Consider the following 16,098-nt stretch of genomic DNA (forward strand, 5'->3'; position numbering starts at 1 on the left):
GATCACCAAAGACATTGTGGCTTCTACCTCTCCTCAACCTCCTGGCTTTGGTGTCTTGAGGATGCTTCAGCAGCATAGGGAAGACCCAAGTGAGGTGCAACTGAGGCCTCCATCCAGCAACCAGCCCAGTGTCTGTGAGTCACCTGCCTTGTGTCAGCCCCTGAATGGCTGCAGCTCGGCTGTTGTGTTGACTGTAATTTCATGAGAGACCCAGTCAGAAATCCTCCTTCTGTAAATGGTTGGGAGGGGAGAAGGGAAAGGAAGGAAAGGAAGGGGAGGAGACAAGCCCTTATTCCTACAAAACTGTATTGTAAATAATAATATTTGGGCAGAAAAAAAGGCAAAAGTATCCTCCTTTTGGGGCTAGTGCTGTGGCTCAATAGCCTAATCCTGCACATTGAAGAGCCAGCATCCGAATGGGTGTTGGTGTCAGTCCTAGCTGCTCGGTTTCCCATCACTGCCTATAGCCTGGGAAAGCAGTGACAGATGGTCCAAGTCTTTGGGACCCTGCGTCCACATGGAATGCATAGATGAAGCGTCTGGCTTCTTGCTTTGCCTTCAGATTGTCTCAGCTCTGACCCTTGCCCTCATCTGGGGGTAACCAGCAGATGGAAGATCTTTGTTTCTCCTCTCTCTGTAAATCTTTCTAATAACTGATAATAATAAAACATCTTAAAGAAATCCTCCTAAGCCACTACTAAATTCTTGATCCACAGCAACTATGAGATAATAAGTGCTTATTATGTTATTATTTATGTTTCTTAACATTAGTACAATGCAGTTGACAAAATGCATACATTTAAGATGTACAAACTGACATTTTGAGATGTATCATGAGGTGATTGTCAAAATATAGTTTATTTAATGTGTCTACTTCATGAAGTTGTTTTTCTAATTTATGTTTTTGTAGTAAGAATTCTTTGTTGCATTTGCAAATTTCCAATATTCTTGGGTGGACATTTGGCACAGCAGCTATGACAATGCTGCAGACACCTATGTGCCACATCAGATGGCCTGCTTTGGAGTCCTGGACTCCACTTCTGTTTCCAGCTTCCTTCTCAAGCGCAGGCTGGGAAGTGGAAGATGATTTCCGGGTAGGAGGTTCCTGCCATGCAGGTGGGAGAATTGGATATATTTCAGGTTGCAAGCTACAGCCTGGTCTAGACTTAGCTGTTGTAGGCATTTGGGGAGTAAAGTGACAAATGGGAGATCTTTCTTTTTCTGCCTTTCAGATTAGAAAAAAAAACTGTCTTCTATATCAGTATCTATCTATCTAATTCAATCATATGATGCATTATTTTTAAGTGTAGTCACTATGGTACACATTTGGTCCCCAGAACTTATTCATTTCATAGTAATTGAAAATTTATACCATACCATTTGACCATTTGACCATTTTGCCATTCCCCACCCCGCCCCCCCCATGTCGTGATTCCTGGTAACCAAATCTTCTGCCTATTGCTGCATATTGGACATTTTCTTCAGATTCCAGAATTACTGAAGTTATGTACTATTTATCTTCATGTAAGTTATGTAATATTTGCCTTCATGTTCCTGATTTATTTTGCTTAGAGTATGCTATGTGTTGGATCACCTTCCCTGTAAAGAAAATTTAATTTAAGTTGCAATATAAAGATAAAAGTAGAGATTTACATGAATTTTATTGCAAAAAACTATAAAATATGTTCTTCGGCTCTGTTTTGATATAGATGTACTTTCTGCTTCACTCATTCAGAATAAAAAATGTTGATTGTGAATAGTTGACTCAGAAGCTATGGAAAACCTAGTATAATTCAAGATAAATGGGAAAGAAAGAAAATAATTTTTTTCACTAATTTTTTCAAACTTAAATTACTCTGTGATAGAATGTGTGTGGGGAAACCTTCAAAGAGTTTGTGGAAAATAAGAAATATAGAAAAACTGCATGAGTTGCAACTTTTTTGCATGAAGATAAATATATTTTAAAATACAGAGTCTTTGAGTATTTTGAAGTACCCTCATGTTTGTAAGACCCATTAAAATGAAGTTGTAAATCATTTGACAGACATATAAAACTGTAACTTTTCATGGTTTTGGGTTACACAAAGCAATAATGCTAATTTAAATGTTATATGTTTAGGTTTGTAGATTGTAAGAAAAATTTTTGAAGTAAGTTAAATGTAAATTTGAACTTCCTCATAGTATAATTGAGTACTATATTTTAAGGTCAAATGAATATTTGATATAGTAATTTTATTTCATATTTTGGATATTCAATCTTGACAAGAAATGCAGAGGTCACCATAACTGAAGCATCTGAAGATGAGTATGAATATGAAGAGGTAATGTGCTGATTTTAGGAATTTACTTTGCAATTTAAATATAGTCATTTCATGAGCTATTCTTTTTATTTTTTTGCAACAACGCAGTGATTATTTTTCCTTTAGATATAGTGATTTTTGCACTAAATTCAGCCAACATCAGCTGGTTAAGATGTGTGAATTCTATTCAGACACTGAGATTGCATAACACATTTGGTGGCTTTAGTTTTCCCCTTTTTTGTGCTCCTTATCATCTGCTAGTGGATGCGTGTCATGAATGGACTCATCGTCTCTGTCCAGGAGGCATTTCCTGTCCCCAGAGCTGCCCTGGACAGGGCACCCCAGGTGTTGTCCTCTGGGATGCAGCTCAGGGCTCAGGCTTCCTTCTGATCTATTGTTCCCATTCCAAAGCTCTCCTACAGCTTACTGTTCCCATGAGATTCAGCTTTGCTTCTGAGACTTGGAGCATAAGCTCCTTCGTGTGGCAGAAACTGTGATAGAAACTGTGTAAGCCAGTCTGGTCCTTTTTGGCTTCGGTGGGCCAGAGAGGACGCAAAGGAGAGACTTTTTACCATTATTTGTAAAATGGCAATTATATGTCCCACATAAAGTTATTGGATGAGTTGATAAATGTAAATGACTTAAAATGACAATTAAAAATATGTGGTGTTAGCTATCATTAATTTCATAGTTAACAACCATTACATTTTTGAAGATTTTAGCTCTGACTGAATTTTGTTTTTAATAAACTAGGTTGCATTGCTCATAGTTATTAAAAAGTAATGGTGGAGGAAATCTGAGATTGAGAGGCAGGGTGGTATTCAGACAGCCTCAAACCTTTCAGCAGAGTTGTCAGGTGACACTTGTCATTATAAGTAAAAGTAGTTATGCATGATCTTAGACGTGGGATTGAATGGTTTTTACACGCAAATCTCAAAGTTGTCTGTTTTTCCTCACTCGTTTCTCATAGTCTTTATGATAGTATCATATCTTTTATAAAGTGTATTTCTTTTCCTTTGCTTTGTGAAGAAAAATTGTTTCTGAAGTAAGATTCAGAACTCAGCCGATGTGCAAATTTCCTGTTGTTTCCATCATATATGGTAAAGTGCGGTCTGAAAATATTAAATGGAAAACTTGAGAAATGCACAGTTCATAAGTTTTAAAGAATTACATTGTGATATACTTTCGGGGTATTTTACCTATAGCCTTTATTAACACCTTCTTATGTGTAATTTATAAATAAAAATGTATGTGTAGGAAAAGCATTATATAATTGCATAGGGTCAGCTACTACCCACTGGTTTAAGTCCCCAAAGAATGTTTCAGGTTTCAGAATGTGTCCTTTCATAATAAAAGGGCGATTTCTGAATGGTTTCTTATATTTATGCTCACCTCTCCTTTTCCTTTTTCTGTGCTTTAGATACCAGATAACAATTTTAGTATTCCAGAAAGTGAAGAAGATCTTGCAAAAGCTATTCAGGTGGTCCAAGAACAAGCTACTGATACTCAAATTTTGGTAAGAATTGTGAACAACACACTTGTAGCCTATAGTTTGGGAATAGTACTTTCAATATGAATTTTGAATGTCATTTAAAATGCAAACACTTAACTTGGTAAATGCTGCATCGATATAATTTCTTTTTCGTTTCTCTCATTTTTACATCAAGTCTTCACTTACTGCAAGCTCTTGCAGTCACTATTTTGTTATTAAGGTCACTCTTGTCACAGTCATAGGTTCTCTCAGATTACTGCCTGATTTATCTCAATTGAGATTCAACCAAGTATTTTCAGTGCTCATGTTTGAGATTTTGCACAATATACAAATTCTGCAGTCTGGGTTTTAAAGTATTTGTGTTTCCTGTTTCTTTTGAAATTATTCAATATCCAGTATGGAATGCTTAATATATTAATAAGACTTTGGAAGGCTTATGAACTTATTAAGGAATATGATGGGAGATGCGTTTAGATTATAACCAATTAAAAGGGTGTAAAACTGACAACATGCACAAAATTGAAAACTTAAAAATTGAAAATAATATATTAGCAAAAATATTTTTAAAGCTCTTTATATTTTTGTACTATTAGTAGGTAAAGAGGATGCTTTTTTCAATAATTAAACCTTTTCCTTTTGAAAAAAAAATGAAGAGAATTGTGACATTTGCTTGTAAATTTGACTTCCTCTGTGCAAAATAAAATAGATTTCTTCTACTATTATTCCCTATGCCAATTTTTCTGTGTTTTTTTAAAGTGCCTAACTCTAGAAACCCACTAATTCTATTCCAAATACCCAGTCAAAATTGAGAAGATGGACTCTTTGGAGCAAAACTGAGAGGTCTTCCTCAGTGCCTTTCCATGGAAACATTCTATGCGTCCTTTGTCCCCTGGCATATAGCTATACCCAGCTAGGAGTGCTCAGGAAGGTCTACTACCAAATGGAAATGCTTATTTGAATGCTCAGGAGGTAGATTAGTGACTCACTGCAAATGAGGAGAAACTGAATACATTTGAGGGACCATGCTGTTTTTATGTTTGTAAGAGCCTATCTATTCTTTGATATCCCTTGCCTACTACTTACCAGATGTGGCAGTTTTTACGGCTCTCTTAAAGCCAACGTCAAATGCTTAAATAGTTTTGTTGGTCTAGTTTAGAGATCTGCAACTTTCTTCTGTTAAAACCATAAATATTTCAGTCTTTGGACACTATAGATGCCTGCGGCGGCTAGTGAGATGCAGACACAATGTGTAAGCAGACTGGCTGTTGTTGTAGTAGGTTTATTTATAAGCATAATTACCTTGCCGCTGGTCCAGTTGACATATTTACATCCATTATTTCCAAAAATCAAGGCACTAATTTACTGTATGAAGGGACAGTCTGGCCTCATGTCTGAAGGACAGGCCAGTCACATTGTTGCCTCAGGGCATTTGTGCTTGCTCACATTTTATATGGAACAGAGGGCTCCACTTCTTCATTTATGTTAAGGTAGCATTTTTCCTGTACTGGCCAGAATCCCCACATACAACCCCATGCTATAATTTTGAAGATTAAAATTTGAATGTTCAGAGTCTGTAAAGATATTAAATTCCTAAACCATTTGCAGGTTTGAATGTTGAAATCCTTGCAACTGCAATTTCTGTTCAAAAAGGCCATGTTAAGAATAAAGAGGGGCCAGTGCTGTAATGAAGGTTAAGGTGCCACTTACAGTGCTGACATCCCTAAAGGCACCAGTTTTGTATCCTGGCTACTCCACTTGAAATCCTGCTCCCTGCTAATTGCCTGGGAATAGAGCAAAGGATGACCCCTGTTTCCATGTGGGAGTCAGACAAAGTTCCAAAAGCTTGGCTTCAGCTTGTCCCAATCCCAGTGCTTGTGTGTAGCTGCGGAATGAGCTGCTAGATTAAAGACCTCTCTTGCTTTGTGTCTGCTCTTCTCCCTCTGTGACTCTACCTTGGAAATGTGTAAATGTTTTTTTAAAAAGGGACAAACAGAAAGCCACATCCTGAGGAAGGAATTAGTAAAATTTCAGTCCTATTTTGTTACAAGAGTTGCCTGATTATTCAGTTTGACTACTGTTGTGCCAACATATGTGGTGCCTTGTTTAACTTCAGAAAATGGCTTTTCCTAGAGAAGAAAAAGAATTGAACCAATGTAGTGACTTTTTCTAGTGTTATTTATGGATTTAGTGCTGTCACACATCATTAAATAATGAACTGTTCTTGATTAAGGATTTGGGTTCTACCAAAACTGACAAAGAAAGGCTAGCAACTTACATAATAAGTTGCACTTTCACAAAAATCTACTCCCACTTTTTTTTCCTGTCAGCCATATGCAATTCATCCCCCTGGTGCATTCAGAAATTCAAGAATTTATCTGCTTGTTCATAAATATAATTAATAGAAAAAGCAGAACACATTATAAACACTAATTTGGAGATTTGATCTTTGTGGAAGAAAATGAATTTCAATTATATACCTAAACCATAATAAAAGATTGAAATTAGGTAAAATTTCAATAAAGTCTATTTATTCCATTTATTGCTTTAGTCATATTGAGTTGTAGTCTGAGCCTCTGAGGGAGAATCCACTTTGAGGTTCCATTCAGATTGTTGGAAGGAATTACTATATGAGCCAAGTCCCCACTTGCTTGCTGATTGCTCTGGACTAAATAGTATTTTCTCTAAATTCACATGTTGAAACCCTAACCTCCAGTGTAACTTTTTTCATTTCAAACCAATGACTTCCTTGGCCAGAAATCCAGATGCGTGTATAGGCCTTGAGCTAAGCATTGGGAAAAATCTTAGTTTAAAAATATCATTTACCTGTAATGATTGACTATAGCTATGAAATTCCAGGAGGTTTTAATGTACCAATGCTCCATTGGCCTGAAAAAGCCATTGGAGTTACTGTCTGCTTTGGAAATAATTATGTGTGAAGTAGGATGAGCATACAAGCAATGGTGTTGCTGTTGTTTGTCAAATATTGTTTCCACTAAATTCGTTGACTGTGTATGAATGCATGTGGAATGGATTTCCATGTGTTCCAAAAGACAGAGGCGTGAAAAATTAAAGGAAAAAATCAACAGGGCATGCTCATGTTGATATATGTGGAGTCGTAGAAGAAAATCAAAGTAGCAGCTGTGCGTAGAAAATGAACGTGAGCTTCTCTCTGAGAGTGATCACTAGAAGGATCAGAGCCAACACTATTCATAACGATGCAACACATCCACATACAGCGAATGTGTTGGAGTTTGGCTGCTTTTCTGCATCACCTCGCTGCAGATGCTTGTCATCTGTGTTGACAACATACTTTTCGTGTGTCAACTTCTCTCATTTGTTCTTTTATGCCAGTGTTTTAGATTGTGAGAATTATGTCTTAAAATTTACTGCAGTATGTGTTTCATGTTTGATTGAGTTGTAATGCTCAAGATACAAATTTTAGAGTTTTCTGATTCACAGTATTTATTTTTGCAAATATGACTCCGGGGAAGCACATCACAACACTGTCTTTGCGAACAACTGTGAAAATATGTAAAAATGTTGAAACTTCCTCAGTATGTGTAGAGTTGTAATTTTTGTATATCTGTGTTTGTATAAGATAACGTTCTTCCTGTGATTAAGATCCTTCTTGGTTTTTGATCTATCTTGTCTTTAAGTCTTTAGACTTAGGTTGTCCGTCACAGGAGTTCAACAACCTGACATGATGCTGTGTGCACATAATTGCTGTCTACAGGGCGTATACTGTATGCATGGATGGCACATGCCTAAACTCTGTGTATGAAAGCATGTGGAGATCATATTTTGATCTCTTAATGATTATGGTAGTCTACAGCTATTGTCGGTATACCTGAACATTTATCCTTACAGAAATATGTGTATTATTGTTGCCTATTTTACTGTGTTAAGTGAATTATAATGTAAGTAAATAAAATAAATGTCCTCTAAAAAGTTTTTTTTTTGTGTGTGTGTGTGATTGTATAGTTCTAGAATTATATTTATGGATGTTGATCTTTGTTGGATTTTTAGAATTCAAGGATTTTAGGTTTTCAGCATTTCAACTTTCAAGATTGTATCTGTTTGACTTATGACTCCAATCTCCTTTATCAAGAAAATTTTCCTCTACCACTGTACCTATCTTGCAGCTAACTCAGCTCACACACACACACACACACACACACACACACACACACACACACACACACTCACACCTGCACCTACATCCCATCCATATAAGTACCAAATAGCTGCTTTCCCTTCCTGCAGTCTGGTTTTCCCACCATGCACTGCTATCCTGCATAGTTTTTGCTTAGCTACTCATTCTGTTTCCATCACTTGACATTGCAGAGGACAAAGACCTTTTTTTTAAATTAATATCTTCTCCCTAGCAATTAAAATAGTTTCTGGCACATACCATTAAAAATTTGTTGAAAAACATGAATGCATGAATAGTTTCTTTGGGCTATTAATTAGTATTTTGGAATTTAAAAAATAAATAGTTGCAAATTTAAATTTCAGGAACAGAAGACAGTTCTTCCTTCGCGGGAGGCAGCACATGAAGTAATAGAAGACTTTCTCTGTAATTTCCTGATCAAAATGGGAATGACAAGAACTCTGGATTGCTTTCAGTCCGAATGGTAAATGTCCATGTTGATAAATAATATTTTTGAAATGCTAACTGCATTTAGCATGTGTTCTTTGAACTGTCATAAAAGACTTTGAAATGAATAATCTTGGGCAAAATGAACAGAAACCTTTCTCCTCCTAGAAACCACAACCTACTCATACAGTTATGCACACAATCTGGATACTCAAAGAAGATTTTCACTAACTATATTTCCTAAATATTTAAATTTAGGTAATTTTCAAAAGTGAAGAAAATTGAATATTTGCTGGAGTTATCTAGCACAAGTCTAATTTATGATATACTCTCCTTATATTTTGTACAACTAAGAATATTGTTTTTAAATTTAGATGCTTTACTAATACTCTGCTTTTTCAATTAGAGTGTAATTGCTTATTTTTATTCATAAAGCTGTTGAATCTTTTTTAGAAATAGTTTTTCATTTTAAGTGGAAATATATTTTCAAATATAATTTTTACATCAGATTTTCTTGTTATAATGGAAAGTTTTAGTAACTAAGGATTATATGGCAGCAGGAATGCTGTCTTAAGTATTTCTTTAACAATAGTATCACCAGGCATGTTTAGCTTTATAACTTTCTTTAAATAAATATTTCCTTTAAATGATATGCAAGTTTAAGTTTAACTTTAATAGCCATTGCATATTATACAAATAGAGATTAATATATATAAGGTTTATTTTTAAACTAAAACTTAAATATGGAGTAATATTCAATATCTACTAATTTAGCCACAATATAATTGTGATTATTTAAATTCTGAGAATGTACATATAAAAATAGTGAATTTTCATTATTTTAAATTGTGTATTTGCTGTTAATAAATTTAGCGTAAATAATTTTTTATCTATCCTAAGAAAAAGGTCAAGTTATGTGGTGCATAAATGATGGGCTTTTCTTAAATCTAGAAATAGTGTGGATGATTTAAAAATGATTTTTATAAAATACTCTCACTATGTAATTAGATATTAGAAGCTACATTAGAAAATGTATTTTGTGAAAAAAGTAGATGATTATAGTCCAAATGAAATGAGAGATTAATGTAAGTAAGTTACTTTTTGATTTTCTGAAAATGTGTGTATGACATGAATGCTTATTATGTGTTGTCAGTCAAGTTTGAAACAATTCCTTTAAAAATGTAGATAAAGTATACACTTGACAATTGGCTAATTACTACATTATCCTTAAAGATTAACAATCTAAAATGATGTGGCGAAATTTCATAATACTATTTTTTGGCCAAGATTTTAATCTTTCGTTTAATCCTTACAAGTTTTATAACATGCGTTATTTATTTATTTATTTATTTATTTATTTATTTATTTATGATACACACACATACAAGGAGTCTTTGAAAAGCCTTTGGAAAATGCATATTATTAGGAAAAAATACATGTGTTTCAAAAAATTGGGACCAAAATAAATTTGATATTTAATTCACTTCCCATGAACTACTTGAAGTATCCTTATATAAGGAATCAGCTATCAAGATACGCATCCAAATGTGCATCTTTGGCTGGTTCCATAGCATGTGTCATTTCTTCTAAAACTGTTTTTTTTATCTTGGCACCTTCAATCCACTGAATAGTTCTTGGCACATCAGTGCTCAAGAAATATTTGTCAAATGAAAGGAACAATAACATTTGTGAATTTACCAATAAGAATCATTATTATAAAAGCAAACCAGCACATATCATTGCTGTGAATTCCCTTAATCTTGCATATGACAATCATTATATGGTTGTTCTGTTATTAGTTTATAAAAGCAGGTGCACAAAAACCAGCGGTAAATGCTTATATAGGTTCTTTGAGTTTGCAAACAAAGTGGTAAGTCGTTTAGATCCAGGATCAGAACACCACGAGCCTGAGACTAAATCTTATCTGCCACTGGTTGTAAGGAAAGCTCTGCCGGCACAGGACAGAAACTCTCTGTAGACATTGTCAGTGATGCTCTCCAGTGAAAAGCAAAGCTCGTGGCAGCACAAACTGTGTCCTCCACAGCTGTACCGTATTATTTTTTTCAAATACTAAAGTACTCATTTTCTGGCCTATGTACCACAAATTGGCAAAACTTGTATTTATTTATTAAAAAAATTTTAGATGGACTTATTTATATAGTACATTGCTGAGGTCAGAGCAAATGCATGGTAATTTGTACAGCACAATTCTTTTTAATTCTTGGCTTGGTAAGTGCTATTTTTATGCTTATTGTGAAAATAGTATTTTTTGGATAGTGGTAATTTGGGGCAAAAATAAAAAACTGGAAAAGTGGGCAAAGTATGAAATAAGAATGCTTTTCTGAGCAGTTATCCCCCATCTGCTCTGCAGTGGACTGCATGGACTGCCCCTTTGCCTGTTCACAGAGTCAGGCCTGACTGACTCTCAGCTGACACTGTTACCCATTGCCCTTTCTTCTTGTTTTCCCTTTTCCAGACAGTAGTTTTGAAAATAAGTCTCCCTCCCCCCTTCTTAATTTGTTTTTCTGTCCTTGGCTGTCTGTAGTTTGTCCTCTATTCCTACTATTTCAATAAAGAAAAGGGAGTAATATATGTGCTATCAAATATAGTGGCACAATTATTTGTAAAGTTTAATTACTAATTTAATTTTTCTTATTTATAGACTATAAATTAGAAGTATATTGCTTTAATTTGCAGAGAAAGAAATACTGCAGCTTGTAGCCAGTATGACTTGTCGTGATGCATAATTGCTCAGATATGGGCAGTCTGGTTACAGCTGTCTGGGGATGTTTGGAATTAAAAGCAGAGTTTAAAATTAAAATTACTCTTTGAAAAACCCATGTTGGAAATATATGATATTTTATGTATAACTATCAATGAATAATCCTGAACAACTATTTGTTATTTTATCATTTAAGCCTATTGTTATTTCTTCCATTAATAAGGCATTGGCTTCTGATTATGTGCCTATCATATAAAAATTTTCCCTCTCCATCAGTACTATGATGGCTCTTTTATCATGTTAACTTTTACTACATTTGAAACATGCAAATTTCATGTGTATATTTATCTCCATACATTTTACACTGTAATACCAAGATTGTCTTGTAGTTCAATATTTAGCTTAAAATATACTTGATGTAATGTTTGCCCTAGTTCAAGATTTTGAAACTATTTTACGATTAAGCCTTTTTCTTATCAGGCATTTGCTCTGTATCATTTTTATTGGTTTAGTATGTTGTGTTATTTCACTTCCTTCAACAGCTATATAGCAGGTGACTACTGTCATATCTCCATTTTATGCAAAAGGAGCTAGGCCTACGAAAGTTGGCGAGTCTGGCTCAGGAAGTGGCAGCAAGTCACATCTGAAATAAAGGAACTGATATAAAGGAACAATTTCCTCACCAGAGTGAGGAATTATTACACAAAGGAAACGTGAAAAGATAGTATTAACAAAGCTTACGTCTTATGTGTTTGGAGACGAAAAGAATGGAAGAAATACCCATTGATTTAGAATCCAAACGAATGCCCATTTTTTTTGGTGCAGATTTCAGAAATGGTGGGAACTGAATCCTTCAGCGGTACTGCGCCTTTCCTTTGAAGGACTTTGCTTCTGCAGTGCTAAAGTCATAACACTACTGCTGTTCCAGTGTTTCCCATTTGGGCAATGATTAAGAGATTTTTATCTTTATAAAATGCTTCCCTAGCACTCCTTCTCAATACATGGAGAGAAAATTTTCATTTGCTGCCTGTCAGTATCTGGATGACATTGTCTCTTTTATATTCTATAGTTTGGCAGTTTATCACAAGAATAATGCTGATTCTTCTGACACTATTTATATATTTACTGAAATTCTATCATGCTATTAGTCATTTGTGACAATGGTTATTAAACTCTTGATATGAAAGCTCTATCCACTTGTTCTTTGAAATATGTATTTATGTATATTGCATATATTGATATATATAAATATATCAGGGATATTCAAAAAGTATGCAAAAATTGCAGAATCTTTTGATCAGAATGATCTTTTAATTCCTTTTGAGGTACCGTCATATCACTATTATTCAAAGTAGTTAAGAGCTGTATCGTAACTATTAAGAACATTAGTTTAATTGGTAATTATAGATTAATATGTACAATTATTTAGCATCTTGCCCAAGTTTAAAGTTATCTTTTAACCTTATGTGGATGGCAGGAATTTTCATGTGAATAAAGACTGATTTTTTAATGCTTAAGGTCGATATGATGTAAATATTTGCTGTGTATTTTTTGTTCTTTTACCAGAGAATGTTTTCCTTACACAATATTTAAAGAAAACTCTTAAATCACTTATTTTCCTTACAGATACAATTTGTCTAGTGATTTTTTTTCTGCCTTTAAGTCAACAAGTTGTTGAACATCATTTTATGGTCAGAAACTTTTTTTTTTTCCGGTAACTTTCACAATTACAAAATTCATTGATGGAATCTCAGAACTCTTTTTCACATTCCCAGTAACATCTGTCACCGTAGCATGTTTCCACCTTCTTTGAATGCACTCCCTCTGCTTAGCCCATTGCCTTTGCCTTCTTATTATCCTACTGCTTCTCTGTGTAGTTTTAGTAGTGTTTCTTTACACAAGCCTTGAAACAGTGTAGCATTTTATGACTCAGTCCTAGAATTTCCTCATTTATCTCATTACATTCACTGACTACCTTAGTTTCTGCTGATTTCAGTGCTATCTGTATGCTGCTGATCCCCAAATTTAATTTGTTTACATTGCCATTTTCCTGAACCCTGAACATGTACACCTAAACATTCATTTTCACTTGCTTGTCTGGTAGACATACTTCATTAACCTAAATGAAAACAACTTGGTCCTTCCAACTACCCAAATCTGGTTGTGTTCATTCATACTTGGTTGTCCATTGCTCAGTCAAAAACTTTGGCTCATCGCTGACTCCACTTGTGATAACAGCTAAGAGCTGCTCTACTAGACAATCCTATTAGTTCAGTGCTAGTAGCATATATAAAGGGTTTCCCCGTTAGAGTTACACTGCTACCAAGTTAGTACTAGCCATCCTTCTGCCTCCCCTTGACTCATTGCAGCTGCTGCTCAGTTTCTCTGATTCTAGGCCTGTTTCTCTAGAATCTTTCTCTTCAAACAGATTAACCCTTGTACAGCATAAAATGATCAGTGTCACTAGTTTTGAACTCTTTCCTGGCTTCGTTCTTGTTCTGTCTCCCTGCTCTCTTTCTGTTGCATCTCCTTCCTCTCTCTTCTTTGCTGCCTTAGCTGGGCTCCACCTCTGACATCTGATTTTCTATTCTTTATCGTAGATGCCAATCACTTCCTTGTCTCACAGCCTTTGCATTTGCACTTCTGACAGTTTTGATCATTCCTCTTCTGAACATCTACACAGCACAGCCCTTCATTCCTTCCAACTGTCGCCTATAGTACCACTTTGTCAGGCATCCTTGTCAATCATGACCTACATCCTCAATAGTCTCACTTTACTTTGATTTTCTTGTCTTTTATTTTACTTCTCTGAAATGATCACCATCGTCACTAGGATGGAAAATTGATGAGATGGGAATTTAGTTTTGTCAATGTTACCAGTGTCTGGGAAACTACTTATAACACCGATGTCCCTTATATTTTATACATAGTAATGCTGTTAATGTTTGTGCCTAGCATTTTATTGATATTTTACATACATTTTCTGAAGAATGATTACACTAACATTTATAAATGTAATATAGAAACTGTGTACTGTAAAATTTCCTGAGTCTTAACTTTTTGAATTGTAGATTAATTCAGCTAGTTGATAGAAGGAAATGATACAAATCTTTGGTCTTTTCTTTTTTTCTAGGTATGAGTTAATACAGAAAGGAATAACTGAACTTAGAGCTTCTGCGAATGTTCCAGATGTCTACAGCCAAGTTATGCTTTTAGAAAATGAAAACAAAAATTTAAGGAAAGACGTGAAACACTACAAACAAGCAGCTGAGTATGTTATTTTCCAAATGAGTTTTGTTGCTGTTGTTGTTGTTTATTTGAGACTGAGTAAATGTAAAGAGTTGAACAGGGTTTATATGTGTAATGTACCAGAAATTTAATTCTGGAGGTCTGAATTGTATTTAATTTCTAGTTGAAAAGAGTGCAAATTACTTGAAAACTGATAAGAACTCTGTGAGCTGAGATATCTCCGTAATTGCAAGCCCCGGATGTAGCAAGTCACCCAGCAGGTTTTTTTTTTTTTTTTTTTTTTGCTCAGAGATGGTTGCGCAGAGAAGCAGGAGTGGAGAGAGCAAGGAAAAGAGGACCATGTTTTTATAGCAGAGGGGCAGGTACTGGGAGTATGGGGCCGCGGGGGATTGGCGGTTGAGGGGGCAGGCCGAAACCAAGGACACAGGGCCGCAAGAGATTGGTGGACAGGGCCGTCATGTACGATGCCTAAAGTGGATTGGTGGAAAACAGGGTAAGAAGCTTACAGAGGATTGGTCAAAAACAGGTAAGAAGTTTACAGAGGATTGGTGGAGAACAGAACTCAAACCTGAAGAGCACAGAATTAAAGGGCAGGAAACTCAACCCAAATGTAAAAGGACCAAAGTGGACATTTAAACTGCGTCAAGTCTAAATGCATTGGTCTTCAGGGCCACTCCTTGTGCCACTCCTCACAGAATACAGGAAGTTGGAAGTGGTAAAGACTTATACGACAGTCACTTTATGTTTGTTAATTTTTACTGGTTTGTGAGATTTTCTCCTGTGAAGATAAAGTTAATATAGTATATCGAGAAGTTCGGTGCTTTAGATAGGGCCCTGTCTTCATTGATAAAATTCACTTCTGGAAGTTCAGGATGCCAAGGTTTTGTGAAGATCTGTTTAATTTAATCAGTTTCAGAAACAAACACTGTGAAAATAAAGATGGTAATGTGGCTCATAAAATTTCATGATTTCGTTGGTAGGTAATTACTTGTTAAATTCAGAAGGCAGTTTTTTTTTTCTGAATATGGGCATTTCACTTTTGCTTTTTGGTTAAAATTGCATGAACGGGATCCAAAATATGGTTGAAATCCATTTGTCCATTCAACATTTACTCAAAAGTGAATTTTTCTGGTTAGGTGAGTTTATTTATAACAAATTAAAGATGATGAAACTAGGTAATAATAAATAGTGTTGTCAGGAATTGCTTTGGTTCAAATGTGCATAGGATTAAAATATATGGCAAAATTGCTTTAATGGTATAGGGAAAGAGGAAAATATTTGTATATTTCATGTTGCCAAGGTCATAATAACAAAATGACAAATTTATTATTAAATCTTGGTTCTGGTACTTAAAACTACTTAGAAAATTGTGTCACACTAATTCACATTAAGCCATGTTGAAAATAAAATTTCATAAATTAATGAAAATATTCAACTGAATACATTTTGTAGCCTATTAAAATGCTAATTTTTCAGGCCTAATTCTGATATGCACAGACATTGTGCAACTTTTTAAGGTCACATTGCTATAAAAAGTTTTTTTTGTATTGAGCATGATTTTGTAATACTAGAAGTATTATTATATTACATACTTGAATTGTAGACTTTGATGTCTAGTTTCCCAAAATTAGAAAGTTGGATAGAGATTGTACCATCTCACTAATATGAACATGTATGAATTGTGCTTTACAGGGTATAAAAATTTAAATGGAGTGGGTAATTCTTATTCCATTGTGCT

The 16,098-nt window shown here is 34.8% G+C and overlaps 1 protein-coding gene across 1 annotated transcript in view; it reads left to right on the forward strand.

Moving 5' to 3' along the window:
* The window catches only part of SPAG16 (sperm associated antigen 16), an 832,484-nt gene that overhangs the window by 41,037 nt on the left and 775,349 nt on the right, over positions 1 to 16,098 (forward strand). The window contains exons 5-9 of the mRNA XM_040986437.1: positions 1,504 to 1,524; positions 2,267 to 2,321; positions 3,721 to 3,816; positions 8,308 to 8,426; positions 14,245 to 14,382. Of these exons, the coding sequence (XP_040842371.1) occupies positions 1,504 to 1,524; positions 2,267 to 2,321; positions 3,721 to 3,816; positions 8,308 to 8,426; positions 14,245 to 14,382 (429 nt within the window). The remainder of the gene's footprint in view (positions 1 to 1,503; positions 1,525 to 2,266; positions 2,322 to 3,720; positions 3,817 to 8,307; positions 8,427 to 14,244; positions 14,383 to 16,098) is intronic.

This window comes from Ochotona curzoniae, unplaced genomic scaffold (genome assembly GCF_017591425.1).
Source record: "Ochotona curzoniae isolate NIBS_2020 unplaced genomic scaffold, NIBS_Ocur_1.0 contig_4514, whole genome shotgun sequence".
NCBI lineage: Eukaryota > Metazoa > Chordata > Mammalia > Lagomorpha > Ochotonidae > Ochotona > Ochotona curzoniae.